This window comes from Hyla sarda, chromosome 8, assembly GCF_029499605.1.
Source record: "Hyla sarda isolate aHylSar1 chromosome 8, aHylSar1.hap1, whole genome shotgun sequence".
Classification (NCBI taxonomy): Eukaryota; Metazoa; Chordata; class Amphibia; order Anura; family Hylidae; genus Hyla; species Hyla sarda.
The window spans coordinates 66,182,784-66,206,652 of NC_079196.1; the positions used below are offsets into that span (position 1 = coordinate 66,182,784).

Consider the following 23,869-nt stretch of genomic DNA (forward strand, 5'->3'; position numbering starts at 1 on the left):
ATAACTGAAACCAAAGAGGGTGTAGAACAATGGTTTATTTATTATTTAAAGATTTATTATTTAAAATGTGCCCGAATTCTGGAGCACTTTCCACTGTCTTTCATGACTTTCCCCTATTTTATTGAGAGTTTTAGACATTTGGCACCTACTGTAGCTTGATAAGTGTGTCTCACTTACATGTGACTCTATTAACCAAAAAAGTGATCCAAAGTTGTGAAGGATCTTTATGGAGTAAAGTTAGTACCGTATATACTCGAGTATAAGCCGAGTTTTTCAGCACAATTTTTCTTGCTGAAAACGCCCCCCTCGGCTTATACTCGAGTGAACTCTCCGCATGTCAATCCCTTCTCAGTGGTCTTCAACCTGCGGATCTCCAGATGTTGCAAAACTACAACTCCCAGCATGCCCGGACAGCCATCAGTTGTCCGGGCATGCTGGGAGTTGTAGTTTTGAAACATATGGAGGTCCGCAGGTTGAAGATCACTGCCGGACCTTCGTCATCATCCAGACCCCTCTTTAGTTTTTTACTCACCTCCCCTCAGTGGGAAGAAAGAGTGAGCTGGTCCGGGCCATCTATGCTGCAGGGACCGTCTGGTGGGGAGGGTTAGTCGTTCCGGGCTGTCCATTTCAACCAGGAGGCCCCAGACTAGTGACGTTGCCTTGACGACGATGCACAGGGACATCCGTGCGCATGAACGTCCCTGTGCGGCGACAAGGCAACGTCACTAGTCCGAGGCAAGCCCAGAATGACTAACCCTCCCCACCGGACGGTCCCTACAGCATAGATGGCCCGGACCAGCTCACCCTTCCTTCACACCGAGGGGAGGTGAGTAGAAAACTAAAGGGGGGGTCAGGATAATGACAAAGGCTGCAGTGGTCTTAAACCTGCGGACCTCCAGATGTTTCAAAACTACAACTCCCAGAATGCCGATGGCTGTCCGGGCATGCTGGGAAATGTAGTTTTGCAACATCTGGAGGTCCGCAGGTTGAAGACCACTGATGAAGGGATTGACAGGCGGTGATGATGAAGGGGGGATGATGACAAGGGGGATGATGACAGGGTGATGATGACGGGGGTGAAAATGACAGGGTGATGATGATGGGGGTGTTAATGACGGGGGTCTGGATGATGACAGGGGATGATGATGACATGGGTGGATGATGTATTTCCCACCCTAGGCTTATAGTCGAGTCAATAACTCTTCCTGGGTTTTTGGGGTGAAATTAGGGGCCTCGGCTTATATTCGGGTTGGCTTATACTCGAGTATATACGATAAACTAATAGCTGGTCTTGCTTAGACAGTCTAAAGGGCAGATTTATGAGCCATTGTGATAAATGTGGCACATTTTTAATCTGTCTAGTCTACCGTACATTTGCACTGTCTAACTGTAAGACACAGTAAATCGGGGCCAATGATATTATAATGCTTAATCTAGAAAGTGTAGATTTAATAAGGGAAGAACTGTTCATTGTTGGTGTGGGTGAACTCTTTTTTTCTACCTTTTTATGTGAACGTGCACCAAATTCATTTAATGTTCTCATGGCATGTGATAAATATGGGGCTAGTATGTATCCTTTTGAAAAACACTCAAAAAAAAGTCACCTCTTCTCAGTTCCATCTTCTGGAAAGGGTTTAACTACCATGCAATGCCAACAAAAAGATGACTGATTCCCATGGGGACCTTCCATTTTGGCCACAGTAAATGATTATTCTTGTCACCTGCATCTCAAAAACATTTCCAGAATCCGCCCGTTTCTCACTACTGAATCTGCTAAAACTCTCATTATTGCTTTGATTCACTCCCGCCTCGACTACCGTAACTCTTTACTAATAGGCCTTCCTTTCTCCAAACTCTCTCCTCTCCAGTCCATCCTTAATGCCGCAGCCAGACTCATCTTCCTCTCCAGCCGCTACACCGACGCCTCCTCCCTGTGCCAGTCACTACACTGGTTACCAATTCAGTCCAGAATACAGTACAAAATCCTCAGTCTCACACACGAAGCCCTCCACAATGCTGCACCTCCCTACATCTCCTCTCTCATCTCTACCATCCTACACGTTCTCTCCGACCTGCTAATGATCTCACACTAACATCTTCTATAATCCGAACTTCTCACTCCCGTCTCCAAGACTTCACTCGTGCTGCTCCGGTTCTCTGGAATGCTATCCCTCAATCCCTCAGACTCAACAACAACATCCATAGTTTCAAACGTGGCCTAAAAACACATCTCTTCAGACAGGCCTATAACAGTCTCTAATTGGCCTCAACATATCCCCAACATATCCTCTACATATCCTCTACATATCCTCTACATATCCTCTACATATCCCCAACATATCCCCAACATATCCCCAACATATCCCCAACATATCCCCAACATATCCCCAACATATCCCCAACATATCCCCAACATATCCCCAACATATCCCCAACATATCCCCAACATATCCTCAACATATCCTCAACATATCACCAACATATCCTCACACCTCTTGTTTGAATAGTTATTGTGTAATTTTATGTCTGATACTTGTCTGTGTGTACCCCATAATTGTAAGCGCTGCGGAATCTGTAGGCGCTATATAAATAAAATAAATAAATAAATAAATGATTATACCCTCCTTGTCCATGGTACTTTCTCTTATGTTAGGTCAAAAGCTCAGCAATTCATGCCTTGTAGAAACAGATCATAAATGTCTGGCACATATGCATTTGTTAACTCCTAGACATCTGTTCTCCATGGAGGTCAGCAACCTTTTCACATGAGCATTTCTTGCATGAGTTCAGAAAATAGGACAGATCAGAGATGACAAGCTGAACTGCACACTAAATCCAAGCAGCCACGGTAAACATCTGGTTGTGTGTATCAATGACGTCTGACCTTGCTATTAGTGAGCTCTCTAGCCCAAGTTTGGCTTTAAAGGGGTACTCCGGGGTACTACTTAATCAACTGGTGCCAGAAAGTTAAATAGATTTGTAAATTACTTCTATTAAACAATCTTTATCCTTCCAGTACTTATTAGCGGCTGTATATAGAGAAAGTTCTTTTGTTTTTGGATTTCTTTTTTTTTTCGGTACACAGTGCTCTGCTGACACCTCTGTCTGTATCAGGAACTGTCCAGAGCAGCATAGGTTTGCTACGGGGATTTGCTCCTGTTCTGGACAGTTCCTGATACGGACAGAGGTGTCAGCAGAGAGCACTGTGGACAGAAAAAAAAGAAATCCAAAAAGAACTTTCTCTGTAGTATATAGCAGCTAATAAGTACTGGAAGGATAAAGATTTTTTAATAGAAGTAATTTACAAATCTGTTTAACTTTCTGGCACCAGTTGATTAGAAAAAAAAAGGTTTTCCATTGGAGTACCCCTTTAAGGGTTGTCAACATTAGCCTCTATTTATAATAGTCTATTACCTTAAAGGGGTACTCCGGTGCTTAGACATCTTATCCTCTATCCAAAGGATAGGGGATAAGATGCCTGATCGTGGGAGTCCCGCCGCTGGGGACCCCCGTGATCTTGCACGCGGCACCCCGTTTGTAATCAGTCCCCGGAGCGTGTTCGCTCCGGGACTGATTACCGGCGACTACAGGGCGGGCGGCGTGTGACGTCAAGCCCCCGCCCCCGTGTGATGTCACGCTTCGCCCCTCAATGCAAGCCTACGGGAGGGGGCTGATTACAAACGGGGTGCCGCGTGCAAGATCACGGGGGTCCCCAGCGTCGGGACTCCCGCGATCAGGCATCTTATCCCCTATCCTTTGGATAGGGGATAAGATGTCTAAGCACCAGAGTACCCCTTTAAAAACTAAGAATTAAGGAAACCATAAAATAAGATAATATTGTTTTAAATTAAGTATTTATAAGATTTCTTTAAAATGTTTCTTACAATCCTTTCATGCCATCTAAGATTTAAATCACATAAGGAAAAACACAAGCAAAAATACAGAGAGAGAAAGTACGAAAAAGCAACCACTTGGGATAAGTGGGAATTTATGAAGCCGCAAGATACAATAAATTACTTCCCAGAAGAATCTTTCACATGGTTAAATGTCTGGTGATAAGATAAGATAGTCCTGTTGTTCCCAGGTATTTCCTGGTCAGATGTTTTCTGTAGTGGTGAAATTGTATATACGAGCTCTGAAGTTGTCTTTTTTAGGCAGTGTTTTTGCTGATTTATTTTTCTTTTTGCTTCTATTATAATATACAACCACAGCAGCATCAAATCCTGCGCATCAAATCTGCACACGATACTGTATGAGTGAATAGACCCTTACAGAATTCTACGTTCTCTGTTCAGGACCCTCCTTTTGTCCATAGTGGAGCATGTCTATAAAGAGCATCTCTTAAAGGGGTACTCCACCCCTAGACATCTTATCCCCTATCCAAAGCATAGGGGATAAGATGTCTGATCATGGGGGTCCCGCCACTGGGACCCCCCTCGATCTCCCTGCAGTACCCAACGTTCATTTAGAACGCCAGAGGCTTGTGACGTCACGGTCACGCCCCCTCAGTGCAAGTCTATGGGAGGGGGTGTGGTGGCCATCATGAGTGGGGGCATAGCAAGGACGTCATAATCCTTCGGTGCCGCATCGCTAGTTCACTCCATGCACCAAATGACTGGGGTGCCGGAACAGAGATTGCAGGGGGTCCCAGCGGTGGGACCCATGCGATCAGACATCTTCTCCCCAATCCTTTGGATAGGAGATAAGATGTCTAGGGGTGGAGTACCCTAGATAAGATATCAAGGGGCTGAACCAGACAACCTTGGAAGGTTCAGACAACTGTCTGAATTGTACGGTGGCCTCCTAACACTCCCCGACAGCATACTTATGTGTTTAAGAAGATCATGAGAGATAGCTGTCAGTCAAACAAACATTCAGCTGACAGTTATTAAAAATATATGGCCATCTTTACTCTGGAAGACCTGCCCTATTACACAGAGTACCCATTGACTGTATAATGCTTAATTTTCAGGGAAATTTTGCAGAAAAAAAAAAGTTTTAGTGAGCATACACCTTAGATGAAAGTTGACATAAGTGGAAGATTTTAACAGTAAAAAAGTGTGAAAACTCTCCCAAGATTTTCATTAAAGGTCTGGTACTGCTAATGGGACCAGTGTTCCTGCTGTGAGAAAAAATGCAGGAACTCAGTTGCCATGCTTTCCTGTAGGACTTTTTTTTAACCAATACAATTGTTCATTGGGTAAATAATTAACAATATATGATTGTTTTAGCTAACCAATGGCGGACTGTTCTCATCGCAAAATAAGTTGGCTGTGTTAGAAATTTGCAGGTGAGAGTGAGAGGAGAGATCTTTCATATGTAAATGAATTTATAAATTACCAGGAAGATTGTTTGTCCTTGGCCAGTGTTATTGATATATGGCCAGTTTAAACAACAATAGTACCGACCAATATGGACTAAAATGTGTATGGCTGTGTCTGCGAACTGGTTGCTGTTCTGGCTGTTAAAGTGGTCTAGAGTAATATACTGTAATCTCGTTATAACAAAAGTTATAAGTAGAGATGAGCTAGCCAAATCCGTCTTCAACCCAAACATTAGGATTTTTCCAGCTCGGCAAACACCCGAGCTCTTACCGGTTCAGCTTACATGAGCCGGTAAATAGCGCGAAAGACCAGAAAGCATGTTTTTTTGCCAAACGGAAGAAGTAGGACGAGCAGGGGGTGTCGAGATGATGTAGGGAAAGCAGCAGATCACATGATAATCCAGGTCTATCATGTTATTTGCTGCTTACTGTGTCAATCAAGCACAAAGGCCAATAGGACACAGATAAAAGGGCACTGACATCACCCACAGCATTCAGAGTGCTGGGAATTTCTTCAGAGGGGAGACAGATAGAGGGAGTGAGCCAGACACAGGGACAGTTAGAAGTTAGAAAGATAGAGATGAAGATTTGAAATAGAGACCTTGTGTTTGTGCATGTGTGTGTGTGTGTATGTGTGTGTGTGTGTGTGTGTGAACAGGATTCAATCCCCATACAAGAAGAATCCTTAAAGGGGTTCTCCGGTGCTTACACATCTTTTCCCCTATCCAAAGGATAGGGGACAAGATGCCTGTCACGCCCCCTCCCGTAGGCTTGCATTGAGGGGTGGAGCGTGACGTCACACGGGGGTGGAGGCGTGATGTCACACGCCGCCGGCCCGGTGGTTGCCTGTAATCAGTCCCAGAGAGAACACGCTCCGGGGACTGATTACAAACGGGGTGCCGCGTGCATGATCCCGGGGGTCCCCAGCGGCGGGACTCCTGCGATCAGGCATCTTATTCCCTATCCTTTGGATAGGGGAAAAAATGTGTAAGCACTGGAGAACCCCTTTAAGGGGCTCCTATACACCAAAACAGCACATAAGGAGCGGACATCTTGATCATAGCCTCTGAAGGAAGGGCTAATCTTTAGCTACCACAAATCGAAAGCCTTTTTCAAGGCTCATACGTGCATATACCTGAATTGAATAGTGTTCACCTATCCAGTGAGGTGCATTGATCTGTGCCACCCACCCACAAAGCATATTCAAGTGGCACATATATGCCTATAGGGCTTTTCAATACAGTAGGGAATATAAAAGATTTCTGCAAACACCTTCAGTACGCATTGTGCTGTCATCCCTGCAACCCAAAAAATGTGTTTAAGTTACACATATCTAGCCTGTAGTGTTATACGGTTCTGGTGCATTTTATATTGTTCCATAAACACCTTCAATACTCATTGGTCTGTCTTCTCTGCCACCCAAAAAGCATGTTTAAGTTACACGTATCTAGCCTGGGCGAGCTGGAATAGTTACCATGGGTTACCGCATGTAGCCACAACTGAGCCTTAAAAACACTTTAAAACTACTTGAATACACTGCCAATAGTGTTAGACAGGGGTCTAGAGCTGTTAGGCAGTGTTAGAAACATGTTTAGGGGCTTTTTTCATTGCCGATTCGAGTCAAACCAAGCCAAACTGAACTCACGATTACCGAAAGTTAGGCGAGTCCGGCAAACCAAACTTTTTAAAAGTTTGCTCAACTTTAGTTATAAGCTTACATATGGTCTTATCTAAAAATGTAAGGTACTGAGATGCTTCAGTCTCCTAACAAATTTTTTGAACACTTCTACATACATTATGACTCAAAAGTGTAAAATGTAAAAAAAATAGATATAGAAGAAAATACTGTATGATGTTCCTAGTTTCACGGAAAACTTTTAATCTTATATACTGAGAATCTTCTTCAGTTAGGTATATAATGAATATGTTTAACCCAAGACCACTAACCAGACCTCAAGCCACTAATTCACCGCTCTAAGAGTTGTCATGGTTAAGTTCTGTGTTGAAGAAACTCTGTGCTGTAATTCACATCTAAAGACATCTCAGACGTGAAGCTTTTCTTTTTAAAGTGCAAGAAAATGAGTTTGTTATAGGAATCAGTGACTATTTTATGTTGGGATATGAATCAAGTAGTATTTTTTTAAAACAGTATTCCTGTATTAAACCTGCATATTATAAATCCTTATACATTTCTTGTCTCATATTGTGGTTGTCTGATGTTTTCTCCATTTTAGTCTTCTAAGACTGGGTTTACACATAGTATTAAAGGGGTTTTCTGGGGAAAACCTTTTTGTTAAATCCAAGCCAAATTTTCATTCAAAAAAGTAATTTTGAATCTTCTCATGATACGTTTAGTTTTATTGTATCCCATGATGGCTCTATTTGTTGAGTTCTAGTATGTTTTTGGCCAAATAGAAATACTTGAATAAAGAAACGCAATGCTGCTTTTTCAGGGATAAGTGATTTCGATATTCAGGACATGATTCCTCCTTGGCCATGAATACATTTATAGAGTGAGTTAAAGTTTGTGGGATCCTATAAATAAGGGCTCTTCTTAACTGGAGCCAAATATGATTGTGGTTGCTTTTATGTCTGTTAGTTTATAATTTCATTGAAGCATATGGCTTAAATTATATTTTCAATAAATATGACTGCATGAGACTGCAGCTTTACAGTCTTCTGGTGTTGATTCTTCCCGCCTGTGCTTGGGAGTGTGTGGCAGATAGCACAAAAAGTAGAAACCAACCATGAGGGAGAAGAACCTTTCCTAAAATACTATGACCCTGTCCTGTAGGTGGACATAGTTCCCATAAGGACCTGCTTATTGTCCAACCCCTTCACCTATTCTGTACTCTAGAATACAATTTTTAAAAAAATCAGAAGTAATCATTAAATATTCAAGTAGTTCGCTACAAATAAATGGGAAAGTGATATTTAGCATTTCTCTACCTGGTACTGAGTTGTATTCCTACTTTTGATAAAATTATAGGCATAAGTCCACAAAGAAAAGAGGGATGGTTCCAGTCACCAGCTTTCTGTAAAAAAATTATTATTGATCCATTAAAATATTTAGAAAACACGTGAGATAAAAAAAAAAAAAAAAGAAAAAGGAAGCACTAACACATTTCGGACTGTTTAACAGACTACAATATTACTGTAAAATCATGCGTATATACTGACCACAAATGAATTCACAGTGCACAATACCATACTCCTCCTGGGGATCCCCCGAGGAACACACAGCCCTGACCAGATAAATGAAAGAATCATGAACATAACAAATCCACCTGAACATGAGGTCATATCCAAGAGATAGAGCAGTCAGGCATTGAAAACCCATCCCCAGAACAGTGGGTAAAAAAACTTAGGATGTCTATAAATAGGAACCGGCTCCCTAAAGCTGCATGTTGTCCGTGCTCTCCTGGACAGCCTGCATATTGTGATCTTCTATGCACTGTTGTTTGTGAGCTAAAGCTTTTTTTGTTTAGTGTCTTTGTATGGTTTATGATACCAAGCTGGATGCAAAGAAAAATCAGAACAATTTCTATCTAGTTAAAAGTTGGATTAAAGAAGCTCATTGGGGGAGATTTATCAAAACCTGTCCAGAGGAAAATTTGCCCAGTTGCCCATAGCAACCAATCAGATTGCTTCTTTCATTTTTCACAGGCCTTCATAAAAATGAAAGCAGCAAGCTGATTGGTTGCTATGGGAAACTGGGCAAGTTTTCCTCTGCGCAGGTTTTGATAAATCTCCCTCATTGTGTTTAAAGTGCTGTAGCTAGAAGGGGGGCACAGTTAGGTAGGAGGTTGAAGAGGGGCACAAGATGGATTAGAATGTTTAGAAATCCTACTTTCCCCCACTCCGTCTGCTGCTTGTGCTCTTTTAAAGGGGTTATCCAGCCAAAGACATAATTTCCCCTATCCAAAGGATAGGGGATAAGATGTCTGATTGTGGGGGGCCCACCACTGGCTGCAGCACCAGCATTCTATGTACAGCACCAGCATTCTATGTACAGCACCAGCATTCTATGCGGGGCTGTATCTCCAGTCTTGGAAAGCTCTTTCCGGGACTGGAGACATGACATAACGCCATGCCCCCCTCTTACGTCATGTCTTCAGTCCTGGAAAGAAAGAGCTTTCCGAGACTGGCTATGCAGCCCCACATAGAATGCGGGTGCTGCACAGAGATTGTGGGGGGGGTCCCAGTGGCAGGCCCCAACGATCAGACATCTTTGGCCGGATGTCTTTGGCCGGATAACCCCTTTAAGTTACAACAACCGGATGTTCCCACCAGCTGTTACCTGACTATAGTGTGTGAGACAAAGTAGTAATGAAATAAAGAACATATTCGTTCTGGGTCTTTATTTTTCCATTTTATTTTTCTTTTAGGTGAACAAAATGGTAAAAAATGTGGACGGACATGTGTAATAGAACAAGATGATCAATGGATGGGGGTCAGTCTCTCAAGACAACCAACAGAAGATGGGAATCTATTGGTTAGTACAAATACTAATTTTCTTGGTCTAATGTTAGGGCATTTTTTTTTCCTAACTGCATGTAATTAAAAATTGGCCATAATTATGACATGTCTACAAAGAGAAAAACCTACCACTGGACACTAAGACATGTATTAACAATAGAAATCTTTATAAAAAAATATATACAGACACAATAAAACCATTTGAAAGACCAGCAACAGTCAGACTGCAAGACTTGCTGAAGCAGAGAAAATACCACATAAGTAATATTGCACATAAATTATTATTGCACAAATAGATATAACACAATATTGCACATAACACACTATTGCACCTCTATAAAGAGCCCATGTATGGGCATATACAATATAGACTAGATAAAGTGCCAGTGAGCAATAAATAAAAATATTAAGTGGTAAGACAATGAGGGACACAAAAAGAAGGCATAAAGTCCAAAGAGGGAGAGAGTCACAAGTGTGAATAGGTCCCAGCAGAATCACGGAGCATACACTAGGTAACCAAAAGCATGACCGGTGCACATGTCTCCAGATTCCAAACTGAAATCAGTCAATCACTTGGGGCATTCACACAGGTAACTCACCGCACTCCAAGGACAGGTCCCTCTTACCCACGCACAGCAAGTCAACCCCTACGCCGTTTCGCACTTAATGCGTCATCAGGGAGTGTCATGGGAAGTGATGTACACACATTTTTATATGCTTCATGACCAATAGGAAACATACAAAGAAAGCAGATCAATTACCTACAGAGAAGGAACACGGTGTACATATCATGGCAGCCGTTTGGATTGATTATTCAGCCCACATTTTGGGTTACATGTCTACAAAGAGTACAAACATTGGTTGAAGCGTTCAATATATAGAGATGGGGGGAGATTCATCAAGACCTGTGCTTAGAAAAAGTTGACCAGTTGCCCATGGAAACCAATCAAATTGCTTCTTTCATTTTTCAGAGGCCTTTTCAAAAATGAAAAAAAAGCCATCTGATTGGTTGTTATGGGCAACTTGTCGACTTTTCCTCTGCACAACTTTTGATGAATCTCCCCCAATGTTCTGTTTGTAAGAAATAATTTACAGGATTAAGTAATTAAGTAAAAAAGATAATATCTGGAGCTATGGAAATAGGTCAGCATGGGGAATGGCTGAGTAGTTCAAAAGTGTAAAGAATATCAGTTCTCATTTCTTTTGCTTCTTATTTTATTCAAAGTGCAAGTACAGGTCTTCCTTAGGCATGGGTGCCAGTGTACAATGCATTAAATGGTGACAGCTGTTTCGTGCTGTTGCAGTGCTTCAATGGACCCTACACAAAACAGCTGTCACCATTTAATGCATTATGCACTGGTGTCCATGTCAGAGAAAGCGCTGTACTTGCACTTTGATTGAATAAAAAATGAAGCAAACACACTAGTGATTGCCACTTTCCTGTCTCCGGTACTGCAGAAACGTGACTATACCATAGGGATATTTGTTTCTACCTAACCTGTGGAACAATAAACTTTGATTTATGCATAGGATGTAATTCATACTTATTTATTCAATGATTTGCAATATATTTATTATTCATTATTTATTATTTGAGTATGACTTGAGTAGTATCCCCCCATGCACAATATCCCACAAATATTCCCACAGCTATATCTTCATCAGGGCTCATTTGTTGAGTTAGGCTAAAGTTCACCAAGGTGCCAGGTAGTTGAAGAGTACATAAGCGTCTTATAATCACTTATGAGATTGTGAATATGTAGCAAAAATGTGTAAATGAATCAAGAACAAGCTCGATAAAAGGCACACTCTGGTGGAAAAATTTTTATTTTTTATTTTTCAAATCAACTGATGCCAGAAAGTTATACAGATTTGGAAATTACTTTAATTGAAGAATCTTAAAGGAGAAATGAGGTGCAAAACTTTTCCCTTCCCTTGTGCCCGGGCTGCAAAAAATTAAAAGCAAACTTTAACGCACCTTCCTACATTCCCCCATTGCGCCGATATCGGCGTCCCGGTCCTCCGCCACTGCTTGGCTCCCTGCTTCTTAGGCTTGAAACATAACACTGCAGTCAGCTTATTGCCAGCCGCAGCGATGTCCCGCCTTGGCCAGTGATAGGCTGAGCGCATGTATCATGTAAGGAGCTCAGGCCCTGCCTTCTCCCTGCTGCCCGGGCTCCATATATGGACAGGCAAATAGGAGACTTCTAACGGGATCTGCAGATTGAAAGAATGGCGCTGGCTGGAACGACCACAGGTAAGGTATATAGTTTAATCTAAAACAATGCAATGCCTGATGAAGCAGCGCATACGCGGAGAAACGTATTTCATTTTTTTTTTTAGATTAAATTACATACCTTACCTGTGGTCGTTCCACCCAGCGCCGTTCTTTCAACCTGCTGCTCCCATTAGAAGTCTCCTATTTGCCTGTCCTTGTTAAGCAGGAAGGCCGCGGACGGAACCATTATTTTCACTCACTCGATCCATTGTTGTGTGTGTGTGTGTTCACAAAACCACCTGCGGTAAGCACAATTTCCCCCACATCGGGGTTATCCGCTGGTGGTAATTCACTATGGAGCGCCTTTTAATTTCGGGCTCCTTACATGACAGTGCGCTAAGCCTGGCCAGCGATACCCTGACTGCAGTGTGATGTTACGAGCCTATGAATTCAATGCAACGGGGGAAGGTGAGTTAAAGTTTGTTTTTTTAGTTTTTGCAGCCCGGGCACAAGGGAAGTGAAAAGTTTTGTGCCACATTTCTCCTTTAATCCTTCCAGTACTTATCAGCTGCTTTATGCTCCAGAGTTGTATAGTTCTTTTCAGTCTGACCACAGTGCTCTCTGCTGACACCTCTGTCAGAGCAGGAGAGGTTTGCTATGGGGATTTGCTCCTAATCTGGACAGTTCCTGACACGGACAGATGTGTCAGCAGAGAGCACTGTGGTCAGACAGAAAAGAACAACTCAACTTCCCCTGGAGCATACAGCAGCTGATAAGTACTGGAAGGATTAAGATTTTAATATTCATTTATTTTTAATTAACAAATCTATTTAACGATCTGGAATCAGTTGATTTGAAAAAGTTTTCCCACTGGAGTATCCCTTTAATGTGCTCATACTTAGAAATTCAGGTAGCACTAATGCAATCCCATAGTGCCAATTAGAGATGAGCGAACTTACAGTAAATTCGATTCGTCACGAACTTCTCCGCTCGGCAGTTGATGACTTTTCCTGCATAAATTAGTTCAGCCTTCAGGTGCTCCGGTGGGCTGGAAAAGGTGGATACAGTCCTAGGAGACTCTTTCCTAGGAATGTATCCACCTTTTCCAGCCCACCGGAGCACCTGAAGGCTAAACTAATTTACGCAGGAAAAGTCATCAACTGCCGAGCCGAGAAGTTTGTGACGAATCGAATTTACTGTAAGTTTGCTCATCTATAGTGCCAATACTTGAAGCATAGCTTTAATGCAGTCTGGGCAGTTTGCAGTACTCAGGATCTGTTCTCAGAATCCTAGTGCAGTGTTACAATGGTGAACTTTATCTACTGCTGCTATAAGAAAGAAACAGGAAGCTTTACTTCCTGAACCTTAACATCTCTTTTCAGTGTCTTAAAAGTATGTCTCTTGTAGGTTTGTGGTCATAGATGGAAGAACGTGCATTTTATTAATGAAAACAAGCTGCCTCTCGGAGTGTGCTATTCGGTACCTGCAAATTTGCGCACAGACTTAAAAAGAAAAATATGTCCATGCTACAGAGGTAAATTCTACAAGTGGCTTTATAATATTCTGGCAAGGTCTGGTGAGGTAAAAAGAAAAAAAAACCTTTATTGTTCTGCAAATAAACATATTAGGCACAAAAGTATAACAAAATATCATTAAGCAAACATAAAATGACATCCTACATCAGTGGTCTTCAACCTGCGGACCTCCAGATATTGGAAAACTACAACTCCCAGCATGCCCGGACAGCCGATGGCTGTCCGGGCATGCTGGGAGTTGTAGTTTTGCACTATCTGGAGGTCCGCAGGTTGAAGACCACTGTCCTGCATGATAACCTCCATTAGTGTCCATCTGAGATTCCTAGTGTGCACCAGATAAAATGATATTAAAGGGGTACTCCGGTGAAAACCTTTTTTTCTTTTAAATCAACTGGTGGCAGAAAGTTAAACATATTTGTAAATTACTTCTATTAAAAAATCTTAATCCTTCCTGTACTTAATAGCTGCTGAATACTACAGAGGAAATTCTTTTCTTTTTGGAATGCTCTCTGATGCCATCACGAGCACAGTTCTCTCTGCTGACGTTATAATAATAATAACACTTCATTTATTGTTGTCCTTAGTGGGATTTGAACCCAGTTCCACAGCACTGCAAGGCAGCAGTGCTAAGCACTGAGCCACCATGCTGCCCTTAGCATACATCTGCTATACATCTGCTATGCATGGTTACTAAAATGGACAGAGATGTCAGCAGAGAGCACTGTGCACGTGATGTCATCAGTGTTCCAAAAAGAAAGGAATTTCCTCTGTAGCATTCAGCAGCTAATAAGTGCTGGAAGGATTAAGATTTTTTTAATAGAAGTAATTTCCAAATATGTTTAACTTTCTGCCACCAGTTGATTTAAAAGAAAAAAGGTTTTCACCGGAGTACCCCTTTAAGGCCCACGCTTCATGTATACAAACATGTCTACATCCAAACTTAATAGCCTTGGTAGCCATTTTTGTTTTTCTTGCACATGCAGACCATTTTAATGCGTATGTCAAATAGGTTAAGTGCGAATCTATAGAAAACTCAATTGGCTTTCATGTCAGTACCAAGTAGACTTGTCTTTTGATGGACGTTTAGGGCCCTTTGTTGTATCAGAGCCTGGGTCCACTAAAAAAAAAGTCCCCGGTGCAGTGTATCCATGAGCACCATGAGTTGTAGTTTTGCAACAGCTGCAGGCACCCTAGTTGGGAAATACTGTCCTATGCCATCATTTAGATTCCCTATTTACCATTATTAGAAGACTTGACCGCCTACCAGCTTCCATGTTCACTGTCTTGGTAGTTTTGGTTTAAAGGGGTTGTCCAGTAAAAGACAACCTATTCCCAGTCTACAGTATAGGGGATAAGTGTCTAATTGTTGGGGGTCCAACTGCTGGGACCCCCCACGATCCCCTGAATGGGCCCCTGGCTCTCAGAGAGGTGCTGCAGGCAGCACACACTCTATTAATTCTCCATCGGAACGCCAAAGAGACCCCAGTGCTGTTCGCAGGTATCTCTAGCACCCCAATAAAAAAGAATGGAGCGCGTACTGTCTGTAGCATGCGTTCCTTTCTGGAAAGCAGGGTCCTATTCAGAAGATTGTGGGGGTCCGACTGCTGTGAATAGGTGATACATTGTCTTTCACTGGACAATCCCTGAGAATGTCTAAGAATGTATTTATAATTTTTTTTGCAACAAATGCAATTTAAAAAAAAAATAATGTGGAGGTTTTTGTGTATGCTTTTTTGCTTACCTTTTTTTGCTATTGTGGCAAGCATGGGATAGGCTCCATTTTTTTTTTTACAAATGCATAATAATGTGGGTTCTGTAATGCAGCCAATATTTTCCATGAATCCTCTGGCTTTGAGTAGGGTGTTTGATGATTTTAACTGGTCATCTCATCAGGCTGCTATGCTGGAGATCACCGGGGTAAACTCATTAGACTCATAAGTGGATTGGTAGCAGTTTACACTTATGCAGTTTCCTTGAGTTTTCCTATTGAAAGTGCATTTTTTATGGCAAAATGATATTATAGGGATTTTATGAAAAACAGTAGTCAAACAAATCTAACTTGTTTTTATTAAAGTGTAATAAAACTATCCACTATCCCTTTTTGTGGTTGCAGTTAATGTGCATATATCTTTGTTCTGTATACGTAACTACTGTATGTGATTAATCCTTAAATATACATGTCAGAATTTTTTTTTATTTCTTTGTAGATCATGTAAAGAAGTTCGGTGACGAACATGGCTCGTGTCAAGCTGGGATTTCGAGCTTTTACATGGATGTAAGCTAGATCTGTAGATTTTAATGTTCTAGATATGCAAATGATCTTTCTTATATAGTTATGGCATCAACATCTGATCAGCGGGGGTCTGATTGCTGTGACCACCAGTGATTGAAAATATGCCTTGGTGACTATAGAGCACCATAAGGCTTTTTTTAGGGAATCTGTCAGCAGCATCACCCGCACTTACCTGTTCACATATGCTTATAGTGCAGGTGATAGTGACTCTAATGCTGGTCAAATTTTTTTATTCCGTTGCACTATTCAAGAGAAAAATATATATAATTCCAAGTATGCAAATGCTGGTCTTGGTACAAGGGGGCAATTCTTAGCCCCTTGGTGCACCATTCTGCCCACCCGGCTGGTCATTGTAATCCGTCCCATTCATCAATATTTATCTTCTGATCTCCAGCACAGCGCCGTTATGTGTGTGCGCGTCATTATATATGGCTTTGGACCACAAGCGCGCATGCGCTGCTACACCCCTTGTGCTGTAGAGCAGAAGATGAATATTTATGAAAGGGTCAGATTACAGGGACTAGTTAGAATGGTGAACCAAGGGGCTGGGAATGCCTCCCAAGCACCAAGACCAGCATTTGCATACTTGGATTTATCTATTTTATTTGGGGAAAGTGCAGCAGAAATAAAAAAAAAATTTGCATTACATTTATCATCACCCACACTTACCATTTATAAACAGGTTAGTGTAGGTGCTGGTGCTAACAGGTAAAATACTTCTCTTAATATTGTAAAAAAAAAATCTACTGTAATTGTTTTTATGGTCAATCTCACCGGGCAGCAGGGAGAAGGCGGGTGCCGGGCTCCTTACATGACACTGCGCTCAGCCTATCACTGGCCTAGGCGGGACATCGATGCAGCCGGCGATGCGCTGACCGCAGTGTGACGATCAGCTCACACAGAAGTATGAAGGAGACCAGACCGGAGGACCGTAGACCAATAGTGGCGCAACGGGGGAATATCGGAAGGTGAGTTAATGTTTGTTTTGTTACTTTTTGCAGCCTGGGCACAATAGGAGCTTAAAAAGTCTGGCCACAATACTCCTTAAAAGGTACTGCAGCCAGAATTAACTTATCCCCTATCCACAGCATAGAGCATAAGTAGCTGATCTCGGGGGGGGGGGGCCTACCGCTGGGGCCTTCCCCCGGTATCTTCTGAATGGGACACTGACCCACTCAGTCAGGAACATGTGTCATCTACCTCTAGATGGCACGCGCTCCATTCATTTCAATAGAGCGCATGCCATCTAGGTAGACAACACACACTCCTGACTGAGCAGGACGGGGTCCCATTCAGGAGATCGCGGGGGGTTTGGGTTGGGCCAGCGGTCAGTACCCCTTTAAATGTGTATTGGAAACCCCTATTAGCTTGTTCCTCAAACACAGTTAACCTCTGGAAATCTATAGGTGCCCATTACAAATTAGGGACTCCCAATGATTTTAGTAAACATTCCACTAGAAGCAAAAATTCTAACCTCAGAAGGTCCTGTAATGCCAGAATTCTTTTTCCAAACTTTTAATTGTATATTTAAATGAACGAAACATAAGAACAGCAACATCCAAAATGAATAAAACAAATGTATATACCTATTTCGACTGAGATTTGTCATCCTAAAATATGTTTCTATCCGTTGTTTGCAGGATATGATCATCATGGGGGCACCAGGATCATACTACTGGACTGGAGCGATCTTTGTCTATGACACAAAAATCAACAAGATATTCACATATAACAATATAAATAACACAGTTAAATATGGGAGCTATTTAGGTAAAAAAAAAAATACTTACATATGCATAGATTTAAGATTTATACATGTTTGGCTTTAACGTATAAAACAAAATGGTTTTTAATATTTTTTGTCCCCCCGCAATGTAGTGACACATTATGACAATTCTAAATAGTTAAATATTCTGTTATTGTAAGATTATGGGAAGGATTACGGATGTTCTTAGAATTAGGTTCATATCTGAGTCAGTCAAGGGGTAAAAGGCAAAACCTTGGATCTATGTATTGTTTAAAACAGGAAATTTTCTTCTATGGCCTACAGCACATCAACCTATTTCTTTACAGGTCACTTCCCAGAGATCGTCTTATTGCATTTTTTTTACCTGAACCACAGCCATTTAATGGGAGAGGTTAATTTTTGTATTTTGAACATAAAGTTCAAGAATGTTTTCCTACAAGATGTTTTTTTGGAGGGTACATACTATAGCCCAGTAACTATTGATATTGTTCCATCGATACTTGGCAAAACATACAATATATTAAAGGGTTTTTCTGAAATTATTATTATGAAGATGACTTATCCCTGAAGTGTACTTGTTGTTTCAAAAGTTTTTTAACAGCCTGATTTTGCCAGAGTGGTGACACAGTGATTTTTGGGCTCGCAATGCTGTTACTGAACCCCTGTTTCACGATTCGGCAGGCTGGAGGTGGATCCTCTGTGCCAGAGAGGAATTGGCGTGGACCGTGTCGGTGGACCGGTTCTAAGTTGCTACTGGTATTCACCAGAGCCCGCCGCAAAGCGGGATGGTCTTGCAGCGGCGGTAGCAACCAGGTCGTATCCACTGGCAACGGCTCAACCTCTCTGACTGCTGAGATAAGCGCGGTACAAGGGAGTAGACAAGAGCAAGGTCAGACGTAGCAGAAGGTCGGGACAGGCGGCAAGGTTCGTAGTCAATGGTGGAATAGCAGGAGGTCTGGAACACAGTATGGGTAACACAGTAAAGCTTTCTCAAGGCACAAGGCAACAAGATCCGGCAAGGGAGTGCAGGGGAAGTGAGGTATAAGTAGGGCAAGGAACAGGTGCAAGCTAATCAGGGTGATTGGACCAGGCACCATCATTGGTGCACTGGCCCTTTAAATCTCAGAGCGCTGGCGCGCGCGCGCCCTAGAGAGCGGAGCCGCGCGCACCAGAGCATGACAGCCGGGGACCGGGACAGGTAAGTGACCTGGGATGCGATTCGCGAGCGGGCGCGTCGCGCTATGCGAATCGCATCTCCGCCGGCAATGTCAGTGCAGTGCTCCCGGTCAGCGGGTCTGACCGGGGCGCTGCAAGGAGAGAAACGCCGCGAGCGCTTCGAGGAGGAGCAGGGACCCGGAGAGCTCGGCGTAACACCCTGAGTATACCCTGCATGGTGCACAGCTATTTCTTCTCTTCATTTTAGGGGTTTGACTAAAGTCATGCTAGCACATACCCCTCTCTGCTATACCATGACAATGCTGGAGAAAGAGCAGCAGCAAAATCACAACAAGGAAGGGGTTACACTAAGCACTAAACTCCTGGTGAGGTTGACAAGGGAGGAGAAAGGGGGAAATTACACTGCAGCACTGTTGACATACAGCAGTATATACACTGGTATTTACGCATGGAACAACCTAACAGATGAGAAGGAAGACTTGATTTACCTTTGAGGAATAGTCTGAATCCTCTTTAGCAGACAGATTGGCACAGTTTAGGATTCATCAGGTTTTTCCCCTCATTCCTGCACAGAACTCATGCTAAGTCCCACCCCAGTCCCTTTCTGTAATTTGTCTTGGTCTGCATGTTACTAGCCTTAACACCAGACAGTAAACAGAAGATTGTAGAGAAGTGATACACCTAGTGACCAAGGGGGGATATTCATGAAAAGTGGAGGAGGTGCACGACGTTTCACTCCCTTAATTCATGTGTTGAAAACTGTTTACCTGCACCAAATTAATTACATGGCGCAGTCCATCAATCAAATTTCTCTGCGACTTGTTTGCAACTTTTAACCCCTGCAACAAAATGTGCGACTTTTTAATAATGCTGTCCACAGCCAATTTCTAAGGCATGTCAGGACTGGTGTAGAATTGCACCTAAATAAGCGTGGTTGCGCCAAAATATGCGAAAAACTGAAAAGTCGCAAATCATAAATTCCTGACCACTGCATGAAATCTGCACTGAACTGCACTGAAATCACGACAGTGTCACTTTGTAAAAAATTTTCTATTTGGTTTGTCACAATTATGTGTCTCTAGAAAGCAACTGCACCAAAAATAGAGACAACTACAGCCAAAATAATGGAGTAAAAGGTTTCTTACACCCCCCCCCCACCCCCCCCCCCCCCCCCCCCTCCCCAAGAGCTATTTGTCTGGGCCAAGGAGTCATTTTTTGGTAAATTAAGAGATTTACAAATGTGTTAGACATCCATCTGGGAATTGTAGTTTTGCAACAGATGGAGACATCCTGGTTGGTGAACACTGCAATAAGTAGACATTGAGCACATATATTTATCTTAAAGGGGTTATCCAGGAAAAAACGTTTTTTTTTTATATATCAGCTGGCTCCAGAAAGTTAAACAGATTTGTAAATTACTTCTATTAAGAAATCTTAATCCTTTTAGTACTTATGAGCTTCTGAAGTTAAGGTTGTTCTTTTCTGTCTAAGTGCTCTCTGATGACACGTGTCTCGGGAACCGCCCAGTTTAGAAGCAAATCCCCACAGCAAACCTCTTCTAAACTGGGCGGTTCCTGAGACACGTGTCATCAGAGAGCACTTAGACAGAAAAGAACAACCTTAACTTCAGAAGATCATAAGTACTGAAAGGATTAAGTATGTATGAAGGATTTTACCCTGTTTTATTTTACTGTGATTTGTCTCAAATCTCCTTTTATGTCACTTTTTGCGACAAAAAATTGCGCCAAATGATTTAGAACAAAATCACTGATTTCACTTTGTTGGTCGCGATTTCAGTTACAATCATTCTTTGGTCTGGAATTCATTAATTGCGACTTTTCGATTTGGCGCAAGTTTAGGCGCAAATACCTTCATTTAGGCACAAATCTACACCATGAATAAAGTGACAGAGAAAATAGCTACAACAACAGAATGTCCCAAAGTCAGATTTACTGCCCTGAATTCTGGGGTCTGCGCCTTTTGTAGGGCTACATTTGTGCCAAAATTACAAACTTACGTACGACAATTGATAATTTTGGCGCAAATATGCTCCATTTGATGCAAAAAAACATACATAAAATCACACATTCTTGATACATGTCCCCTTAAGATTTTTTAATAGAAGTAATTTACCAATCTGTTTAACTTTCTTTAGCCAGTTGATATATATATATATATATATATATATATATATATATATATATATATATATATATATATATATATATATATATAATCAAGTTTTTCCTGGATAACCCCTTTAACATTTTAAGCATTCCAAAAAATTGGTCAAGACTAGCCATTGTTTAGAAATAATTATATAGTAGAATCACTCTAAAAAGTTGAAGACCTTATCATGTGTTTTTGTTCTGTTTACCTTTAATGCACAAGACAGGAAAATCTAAAGCACCTCACCCAGAGGTTTTGCATGCATCTCATGTATGGGGCCAAGGAAGTGGTTTTCACATAAATGTTTTATTTTATTTTTTATTTGTCAGCTGTTTCCATTGCATTCAGTTTGGGTTCTTTTCAGTAACCTTGTATACATTTTATCATGTTTAACCCAGAAACACTACTTTTACATAAATAAATTTGTACTTTGATGATTTTTTTTTTTATTTTTTTTTTTTTACGTGTCACTTTTTCTAAAGCAATTTTTTTTTCTTTAGCAATTCCACGGATGTTTTAACCCATACTCACCTTAAAGGGGTACTCCTGTGCTTAGACATCTTATCCCCTCCTGTAGGCTTGCATTGAAGCATTGAGGGGCGGAGCGTGACGTCACACGGGGGCGGAGGCGCGACATCACACACCGCCGGCCTTGTGGTTGTCTGTAATCAGACCCGGAGCGAACACGCTCTTGGGACTGATTACTAACGGGGGGCCGCGTGCAAGATCCCGGGGGTCCCCAGCGGCGGGACTCCCGCGATCAGGCATCTTATCCCCTATCCTTTGGATAGTGGATAAGATGCCTCAGCACCGGAGTACCTCTTTCAGGGCCATGCACACTATGGAATCTTCACCTGGTAGAACTCTGAGTGAAGATTATGTTTGCAGCAGGTGCAGCCGGAATAAATTGGCACTATGACCCATCCCCATTGATAATAGCAATGCAGTTCATTCTTTCAACCAGAATTGTGGGCACAGTGCAGCATAACCCCATTGAAGACAACAGGGGGGGGGGCTGCGGCAACCAGATTCAGGGCGGAAATTCCGTAGTGTGTATGGGCCCTTACACCACTCCTCCAGGTTGCTCTAAGCCAGTGGCCGTTGGCTGTCTGGGCATGATGGGGGTTGTAGTTTTACAACATCTGGAGGTCTGCAGGTTGAAGACCACAACTCTAAGCCCTTGAACAGCTGCAGGATTGGGCGCATGATTTGAAGCTCCCATTGACTTAAAAGGAGCCATGAGGGAGATTTATCAAAACCTGTCCAGAGAAACAATTGCACAGTTGCCCATAGCAACCAATCAGATCACTTCTATCATTTTTCAGAGGCCTTGTTAAAAATGAAAGAAGCGATCTGATTGGTTGCTACGGGCAACTGTGCAATTGTTCCTCTGGACAGGTTTTGATAAATCTCCCCCTTAGTGTCAAACTCTGTGAAAAAGAAATGACATATCACTTCAGCACGGTTCCCCATCTCCCATTAAAGTCAATGGGGGACATGTATCAATAATGGTGTAGCAATGTGTTATTTTATGTACGTTTTTTTGAGTCAAATGGAGCATATTTGCGCCAAAATTATCAATTGTCGTACGCAAGTTTGTAATTTTGGCACAAATGTAGCCCTACAAAAGGTGCAGACCCCAGAATTCCAGGCAGAAAATCTGACTTTGGGACGTTCTGTTGTTGTAGCTATTTTCTCTGTCACTTTATTCATGGTGTAGATTTGCGCCTAAATGAAGGTATTTGCGCCTAAACTTGAAATCGAAAAGTCGCAATTAATGTATTCCAGACCAAAGAATGATTCTAATTGAAATCCTGACTAACAAAGTGAAATTAGTGATTTTGTTCTAAACCATTAGGCGCAATTGTTTGTCGCAAAAAGTGACATAAAAGGAAATTTGAGACAAATCACAGTAAAAAAAACAGGGTCAAATCCTTCATACATACCCCCCAATGGGTGCAGGTATTGAAAGCTGACACAGTGTGGTTTTTGTCACACAAATCTGTGTGATTTCTGCGCCAAAAACCACACAGTTATTAACCGCGGTCTCCAATGGCTGTCCGGGCATTCTGGGAGATGTAGTTTTGTAACATATGGAGGTCCATAGTTTGAAGAGCCCAGCTCAAGCAGCCTTCATGAGAGAAGGCAGCAAACTCTTAAGGGTTTTGCCATCCCTCGGTTATAAAAGTTGAAAGTTTTATGTAGAATCCTCTGCCTAGGTACATAGGGGGAGATTTATCAAAACCTGTTCAGGGGAAAAGCTGCTGAGTTGCCCATAGCAACCAATCAGAGGCCTTTGTCAAAACTGAAAGCAGCGATCTGATTGGTTGCTATGGGCAACTCAGCAGCTTTTCCCCTGAACAGGTTTTGATAAATCTCCCCCATACACTTTATAATTTAGGGCATTGTTTTCAATTCAGGGTGCCTTCAGCTGTTGCAAAACTACAACTTCCAGCATGCTTGGACAGCCAAAGGCTGTCCAGGCATACTGGGAGTTTTAGTTTTGCAACAGCTGGAGGCACCCTGGTTGGCAAACACTGATTTCAGGAATGAGGGGCATCTTGAAATGCTCCTCATCCTTTCTTGAACTTATGAGGACATCTTAGAACTGGAGTCTAATTTATGAAAGGAAAAGTGTCACTCTAAAAAAATTATCCCCTTTAAGATCGGGGGGGGGGGGGGGGGGGCGACAGCTAGGACCCCCATGATCTCTTGTGCAGGGCCTGACTCTCTCCGGGAACAGAGCGTCAAAAGCGTCTCTCCCATAGAGGTATATGGAGGGGGCGTGATGGCTGCCACTTTGCGCTGGTCCGGTACGCCCTGCTAACGGGGAGAGTATAGGCCATCAGTTTTAAATGCTTTAATCTTTAAAAGTTTCCATGGTTTCTTAATCTGACCACAATGTGATACAATATATTGTGCTACTAAT

The 23,869-nt window shown here is 42.2% G+C and overlaps 1 protein-coding gene and 1 long non-coding RNA gene across 11 annotated transcripts in view; one reads left to right on the forward strand and one right to left on the reverse strand.

Moving 5' to 3' along the window:
* Positions 1-23,207, reverse strand: part of LOC130284352 (uncharacterized) — a 41,474-nt gene extending 18,267 nt beyond the window's left edge. For 4 of the 10 annotated variants that reach the window (XR_008846998.1, XR_008846994.1, XR_008846991.1 and 1 more), the window contains exons 1-7: positions 22,887-23,207; positions 17,435-17,544; positions 15,297-15,538; positions 13,504-13,593; positions 10,564-10,641; positions 8,504-8,568; positions 8,273-8,358 (exon numbers count right to left, since the gene is read on the reverse strand). This is a non-coding gene — a long non-coding RNA (uncharacterized LOC130284352). Of the gene's footprint in view, positions 1-8,272; positions 8,359-8,503; positions 8,569-10,563; positions 10,642-13,503; positions 13,594-15,296; positions 15,539-17,434; positions 17,545-19,259; positions 19,852-22,886 lie in introns of those variants that run through there. The other 6 variants (XR_008846993.1, XR_008846992.1, XR_008846996.1 and 3 more) reach the window with 6 other exon arrangements.
* ITGA4 (integrin subunit alpha 4) overlaps positions 1-23,869 on the forward strand; it is a 155,561-nt gene that overhangs the window by 31,567 nt on the left and 100,125 nt on the right. The window contains exons 3-6 of the mRNA XM_056534623.1: positions 9,712-9,818; positions 13,428-13,554; positions 15,763-15,830; positions 17,489-17,618. Coding sequence (XP_056390598.1) covers positions 9,712-9,818; positions 13,428-13,554; positions 15,763-15,830; positions 17,489-17,618 — 432 coding nt within the window. The remainder of the gene's footprint in view (positions 1-9,711; positions 9,819-13,427; positions 13,555-15,762; positions 15,831-17,488; positions 17,619-23,869) is intronic.